At 43.8% G+C, this 23,559-nt stretch overlaps 1 protein-coding gene across 1 annotated transcript; it reads left to right on the top strand.

Moving 5' to 3' along the window:
• Positions 1–10,271: 10,271 nt before the first annotated feature.
• Chrna9 (cholinergic receptor nicotinic alpha 9 subunit) lies at positions 10,272–19,296 on the top strand. The gene is made up of 5 exons (XM_051198106.1): positions 10,272–10,335; positions 10,590–10,735; positions 11,884–12,038; positions 14,494–15,026; positions 18,679–19,296. Exons 1-5 carry the CDS (start codon positions 10,272–10,274, stop codon positions 19,218–19,220), a joined length of 1,440 nt encoding a protein of 479 aa, XP_051054063.1. The 3' UTR covers positions 19,221–19,296.
• The last annotated feature ends 4,263 nt before the right edge of the window (positions 19,297–23,559 follow it).

Raw genomic sequence — 23,559 nt, 5'->3', positions numbered from 1 at the left:
ATATATTTTGCTATGTTAAGGTTAAAACCCTTCTTTTTATTTAGACAGAAAAGAGGAGATGATGGGAGATGTCATTCTGTATATGTTTCTCATACTGGGTAATAATAAAGCACTATTGGCCAATAGGAAAGGAAGATAGGAGAGACAAGGAGGAAATAGGAAGTAGTAAGGAGGAGCCAAGATGGAGAGTCTGGAGAGAGCTGGACTCCAGCCGCCTCCCCGGTAAGAGAAGGCCATGTGAAAATACATAGATCAGCAGAAATGGGTTAATACTTAAGACAGAGCTAGCCAATAAGAAACTAGTACCGGGCCAACAGAATTATATCTAATACAGAGTCTCTGTGTTTTAATTGGGGCTAGCGCAGCAGCTGGACCAGACCAGGCGGTGGGGCGGAAAAACCATACTCCTTACACCTGAGTCTTATTAGCTAAACATCATGGCTAAAATTAAAGCAGACTTTTTAGCTGCTGGCTTTCCAACATGGTGGTGGTACATTTACCACCAACACAGGGAGCTGTGCTCACTGCCATGACTCTTGTCTATGTCACCATCAAGCAGCTTGTGCATACCATTTAATTGTTTGGTTAGCAGGGCCTCTTAAAAGAGCCCTGTTCTTTTTGCCATTAATACTGAGTCAGGAAGCCTCCCTTAAAGGAACCCAGCCTCTGCTTGTCTCTAGCAAACAGAGTCCACCCAAGAAAATGCTGCTACCAAAAAGCCATGCTTGTCTCTGTTCCTTTGTGTTTAGAATTCCTTAAGTTTTTGTCAGGATTTACTTGGAAGTCCTTACAACCCACGTTGGTGGTGCTATTTGAAGATGAAGGTTTCTGTCCTACCTTTGCCCCATAAACGCAAACGTAAGGACTCTATATTAATTATAATGACGATGGTGGTGGTAATGATGGTGATAATGATGGTAGTGATGATGGTGATGATGATAGTGATGGTGCTGGTAGTGACGCTGATGCTGATGGTGTGATGATAATGATGGTGATGGTGGTGATGATGGTGATGGTGGTGATCATGGTCATTGTGATCACGGTGATTATAGTGATGATGGTGATGATGATGGTGGAAATGATGACAGTGATGATGATGATGATGACGGTAATGATAATGATAATGGGTTGGGGTTTTGCTGTGTAGTCCTAGCTGGCCTCGAATTTACTATGTAGGACAGAGTGTCCTTCAACTCCCAGCAACCTTTCTGCTACTGCCTCCCAAGTGCTGGGATTACAGGTATGTCACAATATGTAGCTTTACATGTAATTTTGTTTAATTTCTCCCTTTATCCTCCCTTTTTTTCTGCAACAGGATTTCATTACATATATTTCATTATATATTCAAATATATAGGCTAGTCTGGAATTTTTGTCCTCAACTAATCCTCCTGCCTCAGCCTCCCAAGGAGAACTAACTATGCCTGGTTTAATGCACTATTTTTAAAAGCCAAATTTAATGCACATAAAAGGTATGAAAGTATGAAAGATATCATCATTCTTATATGCATGAGTGCTTTAGTTACTTTTCTTTTGCCATAACAAAACACCAAGAGTTTATAGTGGGGTTAGTCATGGCTATAATCCCCGACCATCATGACGGAGAGCATGGCAGCAGGCCAGTAAGCATGGCCCTGGAGCTGATAGCTCATATCTTGAGGCAACAACCACAAGGCAGAGAGTGAACTAACTGGGAATGGCATAACCTTTTGAAACCTCAAAACATGCCCCCTGTGACACACCTACCCCGACAGCACTGCATTGCCTAATTCTTTCCAAATAGTTCTACTAGCTGAGGACCAAACATTCAAATATAGGAGCCTACAGAAGCCATTCTCATTCACACCCCTACAATGAGTGTTTCACTTGTGTGTTTGTATGTAAACCATATTTACGCTAGTGCCCAGAAAGGTCAGAAGAGGTACAAGTGGTTGTGAGCCACTAAGTAGGTGCTGGGCACTGAACCATGATCTTCTGTAAGAACAGTCAGTGCTCTTGCAGACAGCCATCTCTCCAGCCCTGACATAGCAGTGTTTTAAACTCAGAATCAATATTGCTGATTCTCTTTCATCTTAGGCACTGTCAAAACTCTAAAAGGCAGAGTTAATGCATGAGGGCCTGGCCTCTGACCTGCTTCATCCATGTCAGGCGAGGCGTTCCCGTTGCCCCTGCCACAGAGTTGCCATCATATCGGGTGCACACCGCCTGGCTCATAGCAATGACAGGAAAGCTAAACAGAAAGTGGAATGTTACAAAGTGGCCCAAAGGAAAAATCCAGAATAAGGTCTTCCAGTTCTGCTTATTTTCAGGACCCCATCACCACTTGCTTCCCTAAGGACGTACCTTATTCTGGCCCCTTTCTCCCCAGAGGCATCTGTCTAAGTGCTTGATGTGCTTTTAGCATGTGCCCACAGCTCATGTGTTAAAAACTTAATTCTCTTTATGTCCAACTACGTTGAATAAATTTTATTTATCGTTGTCTGTATGATTTGGGGGAGGGACATATACAAGCCATAGGGTGTTTGTGCAGTTAGAGTACTCTGTGGGATCAGTTCTCTCCTTCCGCCTTTACATGGGTTCCAAGAATCGTCCTGAGGTCACCAAGCTTGCTTAGTAAGTAGTTTACCTATTGAGCCATCTCAATGGGCCTTAATGCTCCCACACGAGTGTGCACACGCTTGCTTGTGTGTGTGTGTGTGTATGTGTGTGTGAGAGAGAGAGAGAAAGAGAGAGAGCAGAGAGGGAGGAAGGGAGAGAGAGGGAGGGGAGTACTGTGTGTGTATGAGAAAGAAAGAAAGAGAGAGATGACAACTTTAAGTATTATTCCTCCCTCGGGCAGCCTCTATCACTGTTTTTTGAGACTTTCTCACTGGTCTGGATTTGTCTTTTAGATTAGATTGGCTGACCAAAAAGTCCTAGGGACCTGTCTCCTCAGGGCCAGGATTACAAGTGCACACCACAACTTGTGCTGTGTGTGTGTGTGTGTGTGTGTGTGTGTGTGTGTGTGTGTGTGTGTGTCTTTGTATGTGTGTGTTTGAATTGGTTCTGGGGCTTGATCTCAGGTCCTCATGTTTGTGATGTGAGCACTTTATCAATTGAGCCATCTCCCCAGCCTGAAAGTTATCTTTCAAATGCACATGTAAATGGTGCCAGGAGGAGGGTCTTGTGATAAGATGAGGTCTCTTAGTGGGGAATGGTGGGATTATTGTCTTTATATGAAGAGAAAAAGAGACTTCTTTCTCACCAAAAGACACTCTATGCCATGTTGTATATAGCAACAGGCCCAAAAGTGGGCACCATGCTTTTGGGATTCCCAGTCTCCACAGTGTGAAAAATGAATCAGTTCATGAATCATCCAGTCTTGGCTGCTCAACAACAACAATACAAAATGGGTCAGGGGGTTGTATTGCTTCTTACCTGCCTTAGGGTTTCTTTCACTGTGAAGAGACACTGTGACCATGGCAATTCTTATAAAGGAAAGCATTTAATTGGGGCTTGATTACAGTTTCAGAGGTTTAGTTTGTTGTCATCATAGCAGGGACCATGGCAGCATGCAGGCAGACACAGTGCTGGAGAAGTAGTTGTGAGTTCTAAATTGGGATCTGTAGGCAATAGGAAGAGAAAAACATCATTGGGTCTGGCTTGAACTCTTGAAAACTCAAAGCCCACCCCCAGTGACACACTTCCTCCAGTAAGACCACACCTACCCCCAACAAAGACACAACTCACAACTCCTAGTCCTTCTAAGTTGTGCTATTCCCAGAGGACTAAGTGTTCAAATATATAAGCCCATGGGGGAGGGGGCAACCTTATTCAAACCACAACATTAGAAAATACACAGTTGAGAGAGGGGTTGAGAGCTAGTCACAACATATCCTGAGAGGGGATCAGTGTAGTTTGCCTGATACTGTCTTATGTTTTCTTATTTCTCTCCCCCAGGATTAGCAACTTTGAAGTAGCCTGGTCTTGTGAACAAGATAGGAGGGTCTGTCTCATCTAGACATGTCATCCACCAAACTTGCATTTTCATCAGAGAGACAGTGATGGCAAACAATGGGGAAATACCATGTAACTGTGACCACACAGTCTGCTGTGGAAAGGGGAAGCAGCGCCCGTGGGGGTAGGAAAGGGTTGGATATTCAAGAACACCTTATGAGGCAGCCAGAATGTTCCCAAGGAGAAGCCCTCCTCAGCCCACAGTGAGGAGAGACCCCAGACTGTATGGGGAAGCCAGAGGCACTCCTCTCACACAGTTCTATTCCCTTAGGGGACTTCGGGGTGAACAGTGTGTGTCTTCTGACAAAGTGCAGACATCAGAGCCTGCTACAATCCCCCAGGTCACTCACCTGGCTAGATCAGATGCCCGGGATCATGTATCCACCATTCTCCTGACCCAGAAACTGCCTGGCCCTTCTCACCTGCTCACATCTCTTCATGAGCTTGGTTCTTGTTGGCAACTAAATGGAGTTTTTACTGACTCCTGGAGCCCATGTGGCTTAGCAGGGGACATCATATTAACTTTTGTTGATAGCTTGCCATATGTCAGTCATGTGCTTGGTAGTTCATCTGTTTTCTCTTGACTCCTCACAATAATCCCTTTAAGTGAGTGTTATGTCTCACTCTTACAAATGTACAAGTGAGACTCAGGACTTATTACTCACACAACTAATATGATGGGCTTATGGCTTGATTTGGGCCACAGGATCCTGCTATGTCCTATAATGTTCTTTCTGCTGCATCAGAATTAGCAAAGACATCGGAGAGATGCTTCTGGGCCCAATTCTGCAGCAATGGCATTGATCTTGGTGGTGGCTCCCCTTGAGGTAGGACTATCTAGAACTCATGGCTGCATGCAGAAAAGTAAAATCTATCTATGTTCATGTTTTTAAGGGAATTTTCCTGACACAGGTTAAAATACAACACAGAAGTATGCTGAGAGTATAAGGCTAAATAATAATTTGGTGTAGGTGAGAAGAGGGAGGGGGAGGAGGAGGAAGAAGGAGACAAGGAGGAAGAGGAGGAGGAGGAAAGGAAGAAGGAGGAGGAAGAGAAGGAAGAGGGGGAGAGAAAAGGAAAAAGTTGGTGTCCTTTGGTAACGTTATAGATAATGAGAAAGGTATCTGCCATTTTTCATGGAAATTTGCTGACTCCTTAGCTTCCTTTTCTTACTTGACATGATTCATTTGCATAATCCATAGATACCTGATCAGCATAGAATATGGCATGGTCCCTTCTGCCCTGAAACTTAACTTCTAGTATGGAGACAGATGATAAATAAGCAAGCGTGTGGATGTAGCACACACTTCCACTACTCTTGGGTGTGAGGGAAGAGTAATGCAGGAAAGTGGAGGAAGAGGGCTGGGATGCTGTGCAGTACCTCTGGGAGGGGCTTCTTACACGGAGGCAGAGCAACCGCCCCAAGAAGGCAGAGAGGAAGGGAGCCGAGAGCATATGGCTAAGGCTACCCTTGATAGAGGGGACAGAAAGAGCCAAAGACTGAAATAGGAGTGGTGTAGTGTGTCTGTGGGGCATCACGGAGACCACTGAGATGAGTGGAATAGGTGAGGGGGCGTGTTGCAATGGAGGTGTAGTGAGGGTAGGGTTTACTCAGATGAAAAGCCACTGAGGTAGCTCAGTGGACGGTGGTGGAACAGAACTGTAGAGACAACGTGGCTGTTAGAGCAGGCACGGAGGGGCTGGTGGGAGTTAGTGGACAATGCTTGGATCAGAAAGAATGGTGAAGAGGGTGTGAGGTGGCTGGACTCTAGCTAGACACGTTATACAGGCAGGACAGCCAGCATCTGTTGATGATTGGATATGAGTGTTAGGTGATGAACGGTGTGCCCACAAATGCATGTTTGAAGTCCTAACAGTCCCCCAAAATATGACTACATTGGAAGCCTTTTTAAAAGAGGAAGTTAGTTAAATGAAGCCAGGTGTGATCCTAACGTTTGGGAGGGAGAGGCAGAAGATCAAGAGTTTGAGGTGGCTTCCACTATGGAGGAGACCAGCCTGGGCTACCTGAGACTCAGTATAAGATTTAAAAAGTACTTTAAAGTGAGGGAGCTAGAAGGTCTGAGGCAGGCAGGAGGGCACAGGCTGGCAGCTCAATCCTAATCTGCTTGGTGACCCTGGAAGCTTCCTCACAACACAGGGGGTATTTGGTCCCACATATTTCTAACTCTTCGTTAGACAATTTCTTGTATTTGAAGGCTGTGCAGAAGACAGTGTGAGTAAAGGGCTAAGAGGCTGAGTGTCTACCCTGGCTCAGCCTTGCACCTTACCATGCCAAGGTGGGCACTTGAGCTCTCTTCTACCTGCAGGCAATGCCCCGTGTTCTTGGGGTACTAAACGCCAGCACACTTTGCCTGAATGCTGTTATGTGGATTCATGAATTCAGTGGCCTGTACCAGGGGTCAGTAAACCATGACCCACCGCCTATTTTTGTAAATAAGATTCGTTTTCTTGTTTGTTTGTTTGTTTGTTTGTTTGTTTTGGAACATGTCTTGCCTGGCACCTTATGCAATACAGAAACCCTCCTGCCTCAGCCTCCTGAATGCTGAGACCACAGATATATAAATCACTGTGCCTGGCTGTAAATAAGAGTTTCTTAGGACACAGGCATACTAATTCATTTTGTCACTCACTCATCTGCTTTTACAGTACAACCTTCAGGAAGAGACCAGATGGTGCAAGGCTGAAAATACTGGCTGTTTGGGTTTTTGTTTGTTTTTACAGAAAGGATTTGCTCATGTCTGAGATAGGTTTAGACTGGGTAACTCACAACATGCAAACAGAAGAATACCACTAGGCATGCTGCCTCATACCTGCAATACTTTGTCTGCAAAGGAATTCAAGGTTGACCTGGAGCTCTATAATACCATAATACCCTGTCTCAACACTCCTACCCACTCTCAAATACTGTTACAAAACAACTCTACTGTGGGCTGACAATAATATTAACATTGCTGTATAAAAAGGACAACCAGGGACCAGAGTTTGAGTCCCAGCATCCCAGTCAGATGGCTCACAACCACCTGGAGTACCTTGAGGAACTCACATACACATGCATATTCTCTCTCTCTCTCTCTCTCTCTCTCTCTCTCTCTCTCTCTCTCTCTCTCTCTCTCTCTCTCACACACACACACACACACACACACACTCACATAAACAAAAGTGATAATTTTTTTTAAAGGGCAACAAGAAAATAACAGGAATAAAATTCTAATTCTCCCACCCAAAGTACAAGCTAATTGTCAAATAAAGCAACTGTTCTTTAACCAGATCTGTTGAGACAGTTAGGGTAGGAGAGAGATAGAGAAGAGGAAAGAAGAGGGAAAGAAAAATAAACAATCAAATAAACTTTAGCTATAGCTTCTATCTATCTATCTACTATCTATCATCTGTCTATCTAGATAGAGATACATAGTGTGCTTTTCCCAGTAATGCTTACTTATTTAACAGTTTTTAGAGTTTTCCATGAAGTAACTCATTTATAATTATCCCCATTTTATAGATGAAGAAACCGAGGCACAGAGAGACTAAATAATCTGCTTGGAGTTCCTCAGTTAGCCTGTCAGGCAAGGTGGTACAGGCCTTTAATTGAAGAATTGGGGAGGAGGGGGCAGGGAGGTTAGAAGTTCTAGTCTCAGCTATATAACAAGTCCACATTCTTAAAAAAAATCATCTTTAAGGCTATCTGCCTGCTTTGCAAGCCTTATTGAACCTTACATAGTTAATTCAGCTCATTTCTTCTGCTACTTAGTTCCCAGAAGCCAGAGCTCCAGGTCTCTTTTTTGTTGTTGTTATGGCTTGGGTAGAGAGAGAGCAATTTAGTGGGGAATGAGCAAGTCTTGGAAAATATTTGGCAGTTATACCTCCGTCCCCATGCCTGGTGTGTGTTGGGGGATGGTGGAGAGAAGACAGTGTGTGGATAGAGAGGACAGTGTGTGTGTGTGTGTGTGTGTGTGTGTGTGTGTGTGTGTAGAGAAGGCAGTGTGCGGGGAGTAGGAGAGGCAGTGTATGTGTGTTTGTATATGCATGTGTTAGAAGTATGTGTGTATATTGTTGTGCATGCACACGTTTATGTGTGAGTGAGTGCTGGTGTATGTACGTCACTGCACACTTTTGGAAGTCAGAAGGCATCCTTGGGTGATGCTCCTCCTACCCTGAGACAGGGCCTCTGTTCCTCTCCACTGTCCCATGAGCTCCAGGGACTCCTCCTGCTTCCATGTCTTAGGAGCACGGGGTTGCAGACTCACATCACATTGCCTGGCTTTGTGTGGGTTCTGGGGATTTGAATGCTGGTCCTTGTGCTTGAGGCACATGGATTGCCTGCTGAGCCATTTTCCCAGCCCTCCCACAGTGCTTAAGATCAATTTACACTTGATCTTAAGTCAAGAGACAGAAGCTATATAGAATTTAAAAGGTTACTTTGTATTTGTTAGCATCTTGGCCTCAAGGCCAATCCCCCTCCAGTTAATTGATTAATTAGTTAAGCATTGACTTAATTAACACTTAGCATTAAGAGGAGACCATCAGCTTTCTCATTGTTTTGTTTGTTTGCTTGTTTGTTTTTTTAATTCTAAGTGACCCACTGAATGAACTGAGTTGAGCACAAGTAACCAAAAGCAGCCCCTAGGGCAGCTAGTTCCATGTGTTCTCTGAGCACCTCTTCCCAGAGCCTGCTCAGAGTACTGTGGAGAAGAAAAGAAACAGTTTTAGTCTGCAAGAAGACTATCACTTCCCTGCATCCAAAGCCATACTGTTAAAAACCAGGACAGGCATGTTCATGTTATAAGCATAAAAATCGTTTGGAGTAGGGGGCCTGGATCCCTTCACTGGCCACTAGCTGCTGGAAGCAAGCCAGTGTGCATCTCAAGATCTTGGCTTCCCCACAGGAAAATGAACACTGGACACTGGAGAGCAATTGTTTGCTGAAGGAAGCATGGCCCCAGTGCCTAGGACATGTGTCATTGGATGACTAAGATTGAGGTGAGAGGAAAATAATGTCTTCTCAAAGAACAGAGGTGGGTGGACAACAAGAAACGCATTCAGTTGACGACTTGGATGTCTGTTCCACATGGGAGATATATTCCTGAAGAGGGATGGGTGAGTCATTAGTTACCTGTAACCTGATCAAATAGAGCTATCCAGTTTCCTTGCTTTGATCCTAGGCAGTCAAATTATCTTAATTTGGTTTCCAAGGCAGTTTCCCTAGACAAGAGAACAGCGTGAGCTCCCCGACTGCAGATGCAATTGGAAAGCGACGTGTGTGACAAAATTAGTTATGTGAAAAGTGAACGAAATAATATAAAATAGCATTTCAGTGAAAAGGAGAAGCAATGTAGTGATACCGTGGTGGTCAGAAGTTAGTCTCATGGGATCTGGCTAGCCGTTGAACCATTTGTTGTAAGAGCTGGCACAGCCTGGTTGACTTGGTAGACGGAGACAGTCTGAATTTGCAAAGCTGAGCATAGGTGTGAGTCACTAACATGGCCTTAATGTCATCCTGCTTACGTAGGTGTAGACTGCTAGCTTTGGGGGACAGGGATTATTATTTTTCCTAGTCAGTTTGCTCAGGGACACTCAGAATGACCAGGGAACTTGTCCAGAGTTGTGGGGCCAGTAAAAGTTTGAGTAGGTGCCACACCCAGGCGTTTGACTCCAACTCTAATTAAAAACACTACCATTCCCTCTGGGGCCAAATTTCTTCTCCCACCCAGCAGACCCTGTCACACGTATATTCCTACTCATCTACTCTTTGAGATCCGTGCCCAGTGGGACAATGGAAGAAATGATCAGAAACAGGGATCGAAGAAACTCAAATGTCTACGTATTCTAGAGACCAGGCAGTCATTCGCACCCCCTTCAAATGCTGCTAGCAGGGCAGGGTGACCTCTGGATGTCAGCTCTGAGTCTATAGCCGTTCGGCTTCCCTTGAAATCTCCACCCAAGCTGAATCCAATTGTGGCAGGTGTAGCAAGCCCCCTTCTGCTTTCCTGCAGTCTCTAGGTATCAGGTGTGTCCCTGGTTCCTGCTTCTACCTTTTCCTTGGTTTGGATGGATGGTAGCTATGCACTTAGACACCTCCCCAAGAGTGGCACTGCCTAACCACCCCCCTCCCTGGCTCCTAGCATCACAGTTACTGGAGCTGCAGTCTCAGCTTACCAGAGGCAGTCTCCATCTGTTATGTGACTGTGCTTTTCGTCCTTCATAGACAGAAGTGGAAGTCCTTGTTATTTCACTGGGCATTCTGGAGGTTGGGAAAAGATGAACCAGCCCCATTCCTACATCTCCTTTTTCTGGGTGTGTTTCATTGCTTCTGGACTCAGAGGTGAGTGTCTAGTGCCATGCTCCGTATGGACGCCTCTAGAACCTTTTCTTTAGTAGGAGATGGGGTAGGGTCAGAAAGACAGGAGAGTGGATGTGAGTACATGGACATGTTCATACCTCTTTCTGACTCATGATGATGGGAGTAGATAGGATGGGCCAGAAGAATTCATCCCTAGCTGATGTGGAGCCACCCCCACGACTATCCCAGTTATGTTCTTGTTTTGAAATGTTGATCTGGGTCCTTTCTTTGAGCAGCTGTAGAAACAGCAGATGGAAAATATGCTCAAAAATTGTTCAGTGACCTTTTTGAAGATTACTCCAATGCCCTGCGTCCAGTAGAAGATACGGACACAGCCCTGAATGTCACCATGCAGATCACACTTTCTCAGATCAAGGATATGGTAGGTAACATTTGATGATGACACTTTGGAAAGAGGATCACGATGAAAACAAGCATTTGCTGCTAAAGGGATGTCTTAAGGGGACCTTGGGGCAGAGTGACATGGGCTGTTCTGGGTACCAGCTTGCAGGAGGAGCAGGGAAAACAAAACTCTCTTCTGGATGAGTCATTTCATTAAATGCTAATGTCACTGATGTTTCTGTCACTAATGCCACCTACAGTTCTGGCCACGGACACTAACAGTCTAAGGCAATTGAAAGAAACAGTGCTGCATATGGTAAGATTCTATTCATAGAGTCCAAAATAGGCCTGTCCATTCAGACAGAAAACGGAGCATTGGTTGCCAGCGCCTTGGGGAGGGACCAGTAACTATTTAATGGCTATGAGGCTTCTTTTAGATGTGATGAAAATGTCCTTGAGTTAGATAATTGAGAAGATTATACAGTGTGGTAAACTACTGGAAGCCACTGACAATTATAAGATGACTAAAATGGAGCTTTTACTATTTTATTTAAGTTTAATTATGTGTATATGTGTGCTCATTTGTGCATATGAGTGCAGAGACTACAGAAGCCAGAAGAGGGCATCCGATCTCATGGAGCTAGAATTACAGGCAGTTGGGAGCCACCTGACATGGGTACTAGGAACTGACCTAGGTCTCCTGAAAAAGCAGTACACACATTTAACTCCAGTCTCCTAAAATAATACTTAGATGCTTTCTGGATTTAATCACAGTTTTTAAAAATAAAGGTGTTTTAAGATGGTGTGGCTGATTTCCTAAATATAAATATTTAATTATATAATGTTAGGAGATTTGAATGATATTTTCTTTTGCACATAGTAGATGTTGCCCGACTCCTGGATCAACTGTATTGTTAGCTAATCCAGCTTCAGAGAACATTAAACAGTTGGTTCATGGAAAGATATGAAGTCTTAAACACCTGTCTCTTTTATATTCTGCACACTACATCAAGGAGGCATTAGATGTAGCCTTATTAATCAATCAACCAGATAGAATTTTGAAATGTCTCATTTGTGGGTTGAAAACAGATGGGCATTCTTGAGATTCCTGCTACCTGCTATCAAGACTAAGTGTTCCAAAATTGAAAGCATATACTGGATAAAATGACATCTGGATTCATTGCTTAGGATGAGCGAAATCAGATTCTGACAGCCTATCTGTGGATCCGCCAAACCTGGCATGACGCATATCTCACATGGGATCGAGAGCAGTATGATGGGCTGGACTCCATTAGAATCCCTAGCGACCTGGTATGGAGGCCGGACATTGTCCTGTACAACAAGTAAGCAACTCAGACCAGATGATTTCCCGCAGTGAAACTACTGATTTAGTAGAAACTTAAACATGATGTCAGGGGGACATTTAAAACACATGTGGAATATGAATCTGTGTTTCTAGTCCAAATCTCAGGTGATAGGGTATCAGCTACTAAAAGCCTAGAGTTGAAAGAAGACTTTCAAATTTTATATTCCTCTTTTCAGGTGCAAAATTGGAGACCATGTTAGTTTCTTAAGGGATAAGCTATAAGTGCAGACTTGGTGACTTGAAGAGGACACATTTGTCAGTTCATGCTTTTGAAGACTGGAGAACAAAAGTGTCAGCAGGCTGCAAACAGGAACCTACTCCATGCCTCTCCCCCAGCTTCCAGAACTCGCTCTCACCCATGTCTCTTGAGTTGTAGAAGTTCCACTTTGATCTTCGCTTTCATCTTCACAGGGGGTTCTCCCTATGTGTGTCCCATGCCCGAATCCCCTCTCCTGTAAGTAGACTTGCAGTACAGACAGAGGAAGCCCACTCTGTTCCAGCATGAGCTACATCTTAACTTACTATATCTACCATAACCCTTGTCCTCCTCCCCCTTTCTGTCGCCTCTTCCTCTGACATGGTTTTGTTTGTTGTTATTGCTTGGTTTTTAAAGAAAGGGTCTTTCTGTTTTGCTCAAGCTGTCCTGGATCTGGCAATCCTTCTGCCTCATCCTCCCAAGTTCACCACCATTCCAACCTAGCTCTGAGATGCTGGGAAGCTAGGACTTCAGTGCAAGAATTTCTGGAGATATAATTTGACCTGCTCATGGTCCAAAGATTATGTGACAGAACTGTTGTTCAGATAAAAATGGAGGCTACTGGGGAGAGCTCCTTAGGCAGAGCTGCCTAGTGGATGTGAAGACCCCTTACAGAAGCAACAGTGAGATTACTCATTCCACACTCAGAACTCATCCAGAAGTCATGACCTACTACTGTCCATCCCCCATTTTAAGTGCCCAGGGGGATGAATGTTCCATGCACCTTCCACGTAAGCTAACATTTAAGAACTGAGATTTTATTACTAATCTACCCCTTCTCCTCCTTTTTCATCTCCCCCCTCCTCTTCTCCCTCGCTCCCCACCCTCCCTCCAAGAAGATGAGTCATGGATCCATAGCCACTTTTCACCCACGAAGTGAGTTCTGAGAATTCAGTTGACATAGATGATCTCTCAGCATTTTCTGTGGTTTCTATCAGTTCTCTCTGGGGAACAAACAAAATAAGCAGGGCTCTCCCCACTGGCATTACCGAAATGCCTCTTTACAAGCATACACAGCCACTAAGTTAAACCCCACCTGTGGCTGTGTGTTAGAGAAGCAACCTATGTGCTCATGAGCTCATGCTGGCAGTGCCTCTGGCTTGTAATGGCAGTGGAGGAAGACTAATTCCCTAAGGTTAACAGAGATTTCATACCTAGAACTAGCAGAGGAAGATTAGAGAAGATATCCTGAGAAATGGTGTCTTATAAAATATTAGTTAAATATGTGTTACATTCTTTTATGCTGTGGAATATTTGTTTAATGATGCAAAGATGTGTTGCATTCTTTTATGTTACATTTGTTTAATTCTGTGAAGCTGTGTTACTTTGCCTGTCTAAAACACCTGCTTGGCCTAATAAAGAGCTGAATGTCCAATAACTAGGCAGGAGTGAGAAATAGTCAGGGCTGCTGGGCAGAGAGAATAAATAGGGAAAAGGGAAAAGGTAATGGTAAGAGAAGAGAAGAGAAAGAGAGGGGACTCCAGGGCCAGCCACCCAGCCATAGACTCAGACACATAATATATATATATATATATATATATATATATATATATATATGTAGAGAGAGAGAGAGAGAGAGAGAGAGAGAGAGAGAGAGAGAGAGGTAAAAGCCCAGAGGCAAAAGGTAGAAGGGATAATTTAAGATAAGAAAAGCTGGCTAGAAACAAGCCAAACTAAGGCCCAGCATCTGTAAGTAAGGATAAGTCTCCATGTATTTGTTTGGGAGCTGAGTGGCAGGCCCACCAAAAGAGTAAGGAAAACAACAACAACAACAATAGTGGACATCTGTAATATTATGGATGCATGACTTTTTTCTCTGTGTTTTCCAAATAAACACACTCATCTCTGATGACAGCAACAAAACCAGAGAATCCAATTTTATCCCTGACAGACTCCCTTTTTTTCTGGATGCTCAGATCATGGGTAGCATTGATGTGGGTTTGGAAGGAACACAGCAGAGATGCTTTATAAAGGTGGTAACGGAAGTGGTCCAGACCAGTCAAAGGAAGTGGAGGGTTGCCTTGGTAGTGATTCCAAACTCACATGCCAGAGGGATGGAGAAATGGGGCCCACTGCCAAAAATGCTGAAATGACAGACACAGGGTGGTGAGCTGTGAGAGGTAAGTCAGTAAGGTTCCTCTGCAAGTGCTTGTCACAGTCCCCATTTGCTCTCCAGGGCTGATGATGAGTCCTCAGAGCCTGTGAACACCAATGTTGTCCTGCGTTATGATGGGCTCATCATCTGGGATTCACCAGCCATCATCAAAAGCTCCTGCGTAGTTGATGTCACCTATTTCCCCTTCGACAGCCAGCAGTGCAACCTGACCTTTGGTTCCTGGACCTACAATGGCAACCAGGTGGACATATTCAATGCCCTGGACAGTGGCGACCTCTCTGACTTCATTGAAGATGTGGAATGGGAGGTCCATGGCATGCCTGCAGTGAAGAATGTCATCTCCTATGGCTGCTGCTCGGAGCCATACCCAGATGTGACCTTCACTCTCCTTCTCAAGAGGAGGTCCTCCTTCTACATTGTCAACCTACTCATCCCTTGTGTCCTCATATCATTCCTCGCTCCTTTGAGTTTTTATCTTCCAGCAGCCTCGGGGGAGAAGGTCTCTCTGGGAGTGACCATCCTATTGGCTATGACCGTATTTCAACTAATGGTGGCAGAGATCATGCCAGCCTCAGAAAACGTGCCTCTGATAGGTGAGTGTATACTTGGTAGAGCTGAGCTTTGTAGCAGCTGGGATGGTGTTCATGCCTCAAACTGAAGCAACTGGCCTAATGATTTCACAAAATCCATTCAGTACCTGCAGATGGCATCTTTGCCTATATAGGTATAGTTGCTGGAATTAAATGGTCCACAAAGTACATTTTCAACAGTCTGCAGTAATATTACCTGTAACCAAGGGTTGAAGTGGAGGCTAAGGCTGTCATGCCTGCTTCTCTGTGTTGTTCTGAGACCCTTCCACTGCCACCAAGGAGACCCCTCCAATCCAACACCTCAACTTGCTGCTATAATAGATGCTTACTGGAACCCAAAGTAAACCTAATTTTTAGTTCCTTCAGAACTCAGGGACATGGAGAACAATAATCACTAGGTGCTGTGTGACCATTCACTCACTACTTAATCCACTTACCCAATATTCAGACAGTGATGCATTGGTTTTTATGGAGACATGTTCATTTTTTATTTTTGTTTTCTGGGGGACAGGGTCTCATGTGGCCTAGACTGGTTTGGAATTGTTTCTGTAGCCAAGGCAGGCTTTGAATTCCTGATCCTTCTGCTTCCACCTCCCAAGTACAAGGACTACAGGAGGCACCAACAGACCTAGATATTATTTTCCTTTTATGTCTTTTTGAAAAAACACATGTGCGTGTGTGCATGTGTGTGCATGCACGTGCACACACACACACACACACACACACAAGCACTACCCCTAAAATAAACACAGGTTTTCTTCTTCACTAGTAAAGAAATGTCTAGGTGTCCCGGTACTCTTAGTACTTCTCTGGAGACAGATATGAGTGACACTGGTTAGACATGGTGACAGACACCTATCACCCAGCACTTGGGGATGGAAAGAGAGAGTTTAAGGCCTGCCTCAAACTAAACCTAAAACCAAGCCAGAAATGATAACTCTGTCTGAGTGGGACCATGGACAGGTCCCTCTCTTCCTTAGCAGTGACATTCAATGACAAGCTGACACATTTCTAAAGAGAGATTATTCACAAGGATTAGGGGAGCATTAATCGTTTCTATGGTAATGTGGGATTTGTCTTTTAGAATGTGTATACACTGTTTTTTGAGAACATGTGTTAAAAAATCACAGTATTTTGCTTGTAGCACCTGTGAAATGTGCTCCTTTTGTTGTCATTGTTTTTGGAGACAGCATCTCACTATGAAACCAGGCTGGCCTTGGACTTGGATTTTCATTTCTCCTGCCTCGGCTTCCCAAGTGCTGGGAGCCACCATGCCTAACATTGGGCTCCCAATCTCTGCTCCCCTCCACTCCACACTATGCTTGGAGATTGAACCCAGGATCTGTGCATGCTAGGCAAAAGCCACAGCCCCAGCCTTTTTACTCTCACAGTACACAAACATGTTCACATTTTCTGAGTGACAAGTACCATTTCATGCATGTTTCTGACCCATACTCCTTTTGAAGTTAATCTGGACTTTTTAATAAATAATAAGTGGATGTTAAACATTATTATGAATGTCATTCTGGGATGGATAGCTGTGCTGGACCATCCTAACCTTAGAACCTTTGCTTCAGGTCAGGCTGGACTGAGATCAAGGCTGCAGGTGCCTCCAAGCAGACCATCAGGAAGAATTAATCCTAACAAGCCATGACTGCAAACCCCGGGCACTGGTTTAGAGTTTAGGATGAGAGGTCACACTGAGCCATTTCTGACTCAGGGCAAGACCAGAATTACCTCAAGGCCATGCTATTGCCAATCATAATAAACCTGGGACTCCACAACACTGAAACACTGCCTACTGTCCCCACAACTCCACACCACATAGAAGCCACCCCAGCCTGCCTCTGTGCAGCTTTCTCTCTGTCTTGCCTGCTGCAGCTGTAACGCAGTACATCTAACAAGCCCTCTGTGGTTAGCAAATTCATTCACAGATCCTTTGTCACAGGCCTGCCAATGCTGTCCCCGGCAAGGCAATTATCAAGCTTCTTGTCTCCATTTATAAGATAACAGCATGAGGCTTCCCTTTTACCCATTAATGCAGTGAATTGCATCAATAGGCTTTCCAGTATTGAATTTTGGATTCCTCAACCAGAGCCTCCTTTTCCATGATATATCAAGACACTCTGGGGAGTGGGGATATATGTCAGTGGAAGAACACTTGGCTAACACGCAGGAAGCCCTAAATTCATTCCTAAGTATCGAAAAATAAGTAAATAAAAAGACAGCATGGAGATGAAGGTATAGCTCAGTTGGTAGGGTGCCTATTTAGCATGAAGGATCTCCTCATGAACTCAGGCATGGAGATTCATGTTCATAACCCCCAGCACTTAGGAGGTGGAAGCTTGAGGATTAGAAGTTCATGATCAACCTCGGCTGCCTGACAAATCCAAGGTCGGCCTGGGCTAACATGAGACTCTATCTGGAAAAAATAGAAATGAGTTACTATTTCTTTTCCTGCCTTTTTTTTTTTTTTTTTTTTTTTTTTTTTTGATTAAGGCTCCTGCTCTCTTCCTCTCCTCTCCCCATGAGTGAGTGATCTTATTAAAGATTTACCAATTTTATTACTCTGTTTCTTTTTAAAGAGGGCCCCTTTGGAAAAAAAAAAGAGGACCCCTTTGTATGTTGGGCAAGCTAAGCTTTACCTCCTGGGCATAATCGTCCACCTCCAACTCCCAAGAAGCTGGGATTATAGGAGTCAATCACTATGCTCATTTTATTCCTCTTTTCAAAAGCTTGTCCTTGGTTTTATTTGTGGGGGATGAAGGTGGGGAGGGAATGGGTGCTCATGCCCATGCACTCACACTTGAGGTCATTCTGAGGCAAGAGCAGGCCCTCTCCCCATTTTGCTCTCCATCTTACTGCACTGCACAGGGGCTCTCCCTTAAAAGAAGTTGTCCTTTTCAGCTAGTCTGGCTGGCTGCTTAGTGAGGTTTGGGGCTCTACCTGCCACTGCCCACCAATGCTGGGATTATAGGCACAAAGAGTCATAGGTGACTTTTTACATGGATGCTGGGGACACAAACTCAGGTCCTCATGCTTGCACTGATTTTACCCACTGAGTCATCTTGTCATCCTTCGGCTCTAATTGCTAGTTTGTTTTGTTTTTTACTGTTGTTCAATATATGTTTCACAAATCTGTACCCTTCCCATGCCTTCCCTTCATTTTCTCTTTTCATGAACATTTAAATGCCATATGTAATCAAATCACATTTAAAGTTGGTGACACAGTGTCTCCTTTCTTGGGCAGTAGTAATTGTGTCCCATGACAATGAGGCCTGGAGGTATTCTAAGGCCATTCGTTGCTGGTTTGGTGAGACTATTTTTTCACATGCTGGTAAACATGTGAACCTTTTAAAATTAGAGTCAAGGATGGCACTGAGTACTTTACAGATATCATTTATGCTATACCTCACCATATTGTAAGTTGGACGCTATTATTATACTTGTTTTATAGATCATGAAGCTGGAGTTCAACAGGCTTTTATGCTTAGTTCTAAGTTTAGTGGGTGATGATGCTGGACTTGAGATGCAAAAGTCTCTCTACTGCTGACAATTAGGGTAGACAAGTTGCTTAGGAAAGGTGTTTGTTATTTTTCCATCAACTGTGAAGAGAGTATGAAAATGAACTTAGGTGGTACCACTGTCATTCCAGGTAAATACTACATAGCCACCATGGCCTTGATCACAGCCTCCACAGCCCTTACCATCATGGTGATGAATATCCACTTCTGTGGGGCAGAGGCCCGGCCAGTGCCACACTGGGCCAAGGTGGTCATCCTGAAGTACATGTCCAGGATCTTGTTTGTCTACGATGTGGGTGAGAGCTGTCTCAGCCCCCGCCATAGCCAGGAGCCAGAACAAATCGTGAAGGTTTCTAGCACATTCCCAGGGTGCAACCTGAAAACATCCAGAAACAAAGACCCTTCCAGAAAGAAGGAAATGAACAAACTCTTAAAGAATGACCTGAGGTACCAGGGTGGGACCTCCCAGAATACTGATAGTTCCTGTGCACGCTATGAAGTGCTGACAAGAAATATTGAGTACATCGCCAAGTGTCTCAAAGACCACAAGGCCACCAACTCCAAGAACAGTGAGTGGAAGAAGGTCGCCAAAGTCATAGACCGGTTTTTCATGTGGATTTTTTTTGTTATGGTGTTTGTCATGACCATTTTGATCATAGCAAGGGCAGATTAGGACCAAAGAGAAGGAGTTGGTTGGTTGGCATTAGATATTTGGGAAAAATCAATAAAATCTCCCTGTGACCTGTTCCCATGTTTAATCTGGTTGCTATTCATATATGATTTAGGGGATATGTTGTGTATGCTTTTATTTCTAACTTTGATCAATATCACAGCTATGTGTCAGGTTAAATTAGGCGGGGGATCCAAATTTTCAAGGGCAAGTAGATGAAGGAAATAGGGAAGGATTCTTTTCATAGCCTCCACAATGGTGAGTGGCAGGCTCAAATTTACATAATTCTTTATCTCCCTGTCATTTCAGACAACAAAACAGTCCATTTCTGCTTAAATTTTAAAGCAAGAAAAGACAAAACACAAAAATTAATTTTCTCTGTCCTTAATAAAACACTTTTTCTTGCAACAGGAAAAGATTTTCATAAACTTAACCAAATAGACACCCCAGGATGCCTTATTCGGATGGGATTCCTTGTAATCCAGGTCTCAGATGGCAAATTAAAAATTTTGTCCTGCCAAGTTTATGGTGTGTACACCACACCTGTAATTCTAGCACTGGGGAGGCAGAGCCTGAGGACCACCCCAAGTGCAAGGCCAGAAGGTTATATAATAAGATTCCATCTCAATAAATAAATAAATAGACACAATAATAACAGCAGCAAGATTTTTGTCCCAGAGAAAGTCTGGTGTCAGACACTAAAGGGAAAGAGTCTGTTTTCAGAATAGTGATGCCATGAGTGTTATCTAAAGATAAGATCATTGCTATATTAAGTCTTTAATTAAAATAAGATAGATGAGGTATATTTGTATTACGTCATTGATCAAACTAAAGAATCAGCAATCTGAGCTCACTCATTCAGTCACCTCCTTTAAGTATTGTCAGTCATTCAGTCTCCCCCTTACCACCCCTCCCCACACCAACTTCCTATACAAAATAAAAGTATGACTTACATTTGCATGGGTGTGAAAGCAAAGCTGTGCAGACACCTGGCCAGTTCTGAGGGTGAAAATCCTGTGACCTAGGCAGGCAGGCAGGCAGGCATTATAAACTCTAGAAATGGCAGAGATATCTTGCTTCCTGATCAGTCACCTGAAGTTCTTCTGTAATGTTTCATGTTCAGCCCATAGGCCATAGTGTGTCTGGCAGACTCCTCGGCAAAGCAGGAAACTTTAAACTGTCCTCCTGTATTAGCAGTTTGTCAGTCATTTTTTTTTTTTTTTTCTGTGTCCTGCAGACTGTCTGGCAAAGTCTTCCATGAGGCAGGAACCCTGTAGCAATGTCCATCATGTATCAGCAGTCACTTTCCTGAGGGTCCTGCATGTCCAGTTTATATAGCATAAAGTCAAACAGTCCAGACAAGAGCAGTATCTTGCCCAAATGGCTAGTCTTGCCATATTGGAAGTAAACTCCATAACAAGTTTCTTCGATGTCCATCTTCCTTTCTGGTGCAGGTGGTGTTGCCAGGAGCAGTTATGTCTCACTGTCAAGAAAAACCCTAAACCATTTTAAATACCATATACTGTAGGTCTTTGAAAGTTTTGAAGAATGCCTATTCATCTCAAATACAACTCTATATATCTAGAAAACCTAACTCACCTAACTATAAGTTTTGAATATTATAGGTAACTATAATCTGTACTAAATTATACATTATATTTTAAATGAGCTATATAAACACACTACCTAAACAAGAGGAGAAATATACATATCACAAAACTGACCTTAAATTGTATCAATAAATGAAAATCCATTCTAAAGCAGAGTATTCATATCTATACCATAATCCCCCTTTTACCTTTAAAGAGATTGGTTGTGGTCATTAACCATTTATAACCAACCCTATATAAATGAAAACAAACATTTACAAACAATATTTCGGAATTTGGGTGAGATTCTTATTCTTTTGTTTTTTATGTGTTTGGTTTTTATTTAGTTTTTCCAGGCCAGAGTCCTATGTAGCCCAGGCTACTCTCAAACTTACTTTGTAGCCAGTGTCGACTTTGAACACTGCCTCTTCTTCCCAAGTGCTGAGACTGTAGGCATGTGCCACCACACCTAGCTTCTCATTCTTAATTCTAGACTTAATTCATGTTCATTAAAAACAACCAAAAAACCCCACTGTTAAAACTTTTATTTTAAAAACAAACAAAAAACAAACAAACAAACAAACAAAAAAACCAAAAAGCCCACAAAAAAAAAACAAACTCATCAAGCTTGGTAGCAAGTATCTTTACCTACTGGGCTATCTCACTGGCCTCTTAATTTACTTTCTACACATCTCAACTGCTTCTCTATTTTTAATCAAATGTGACTTCAAAGATGGTCATGCCCTAATCCTCAGCGTACTAAGTACGCAGCGTACTTAGTACTGCCAGCGTACTAAGTTACTCGGCAATGGGGAATGGAGATCACTGATCAAACAACCCCAGAACATATTTTCTTGGGTTATCAGCGTGGGCCCCATATAATCACAAAGATCTCTTTACACGGAAGAGGAGGCAAGAGAGAGAGAACCAAAGGGTTGGCATCTAAGAAGGGCTCAGGCATCTCTTGAGAACTGGGAACCCTGGGCCTACCATGTCCAGCATCCAGTAGCTTTGAAAAGCCACAGGCACTGGTTGTCTGGTTGTGGACCATTTACATAAGCACACCAAGACTCATCCAAACTCCAGCCGCTCTGCAGCTCTGAGATGATAAGAAGGCAGAAGTTTGTGGTGACTTAGTACAACAGGTATAGAAATCCAATGCACTAGCCATTGAGTGCCACCTGTGTTCTGTGGCTTAGAAGTGGTTTAAATGTGTTTTCTCAAGGTTCATCTGTCGGTGACTTGGCTTCCATGGTGGTGATATTGGGAGTTGATGGAACCTTTAAAAGGGGAGGTCTAATGGGAGACACTTATGTCAATTGGGGGTAATACCATAAAAGGAGTCGTGGGACGGCAGTGTCCTCAGCCTCCTGTTGGGAGATGCATTCTCTTGGCTCCCACCATCACTGCATCTGCTGTGAGGCGATGTGACCACTTTTCTTTATAAAAATTGCCTGCTTCAGGTATTTCATCATACTGGGGACCACAAAAGGGGGTGATGCCCATGTTTCAGGAGTGACCCTGAGGTCATAACTAAAAGACTGTAGAGAGAGAAGAGGCAGGGAGACTGTCCTTACCAAGGCAGAGAAGTTGTAATGATGGCTTTGACACCAGGGAGAAGAGACATGAAGATAGATCAGAGATCGCAAATAACGTGATGGAGAATATATAAACTTGGTCACTGGTTGGCTCCGGACTGTGATGTGGAATAATCTGCAGCACACAGATTAATAGGAATGGGTTAATTTAAGTTCTAAGAGCTAGCTAAAGCCAGGCGTTGGTGGCACATGCCTTTAACCCCATCACTTGGGAGGCAGAGGCAGGTGGATCTCTGTGAGTTTGAGGCCAGCTTGGTCTACAGAGCGAGTTCCAAGACAGGCACCAAAGCAATACAGAGAAACCCTGTCTCAAAAACAAAAACAAAAAATGAGAGAGAGAGAGAGAGAGAGAGAGAGAGAGAGAGAGAGAGAGAGAGAGAGAGAGATAGTTAAAAACAAATCTAAACTATTGGCAGAGCTTTCACATGCTGTGATTTGGGAGCTGGCTGGCAGAAAAACCTAGGAACTAGAGTTTGAAAGAAGAAATGAGCCCAAGTTGAATTTTGAGGAAGCATCTCAGTTGTAGGCTGGAACCCATGCTCAAAGGGAGAAGAGGGGCTGAATACACTTGAGGAAGGCAGAGCTGGTTTTCAAGGCAGAGCCATGCCATCAAAGCAGTGACCTGGGAAAGGTACAAGAGTCAAGCCTGGCAAGGTGGATGGGCCTGCTCACACACAGCCTGGCAAGACTTAAAATGCCACCGGTCTCGTTGCCCGCCTTGGTGAGCTGTACTGGGGTCTTCTGAGGTCCTGCTCTTTGTTCACTCTCCTCTGCTGCCTCTGTGTCTGCTTTTTCATCCACCGAGGCTCAAACCAACCTTTGCCAACACAGCCATGGGCAAACCTGGCAAACGGACTGTCTTAGGCAAACTGGAAACACAAGTTCTAGGATCCCTGAAGCAATGGGAGGGGGGCCACTTGTAATGTCACAGGGTACAGGGCCAGCAAGAAGCTGACTATCTCTTTATTCCTTCCTTTCAGGTTACATCTTTGAAATAGGACCCAGGTGCTAGAAGTTCATGAGCTTGTCAATAGATCTAATCCTTCCCAGCCCTTCAAAAATAAGAGCTGGAACGAAGCTTTCCTGGCCTTTGTGTACCTCTCTCTCTCTCTTCCTCTTAGCCAAGGTTGCCCTGAAAGTGTAGGGCTCCAACAG

Source organism: Phodopus roborovskii, unplaced genomic scaffold, assembly GCF_943737965.1.
Source record: "Phodopus roborovskii unplaced genomic scaffold, PHOROB, whole genome shotgun sequence".
NCBI lineage: Eukaryota > Metazoa > Chordata > Mammalia > Rodentia > Cricetidae > Phodopus > Phodopus roborovskii.
The sequence above is the reverse complement of the archived record's forward strand: the minus strand, read 5'-3'. Positions and strand labels throughout refer to the sequence as shown.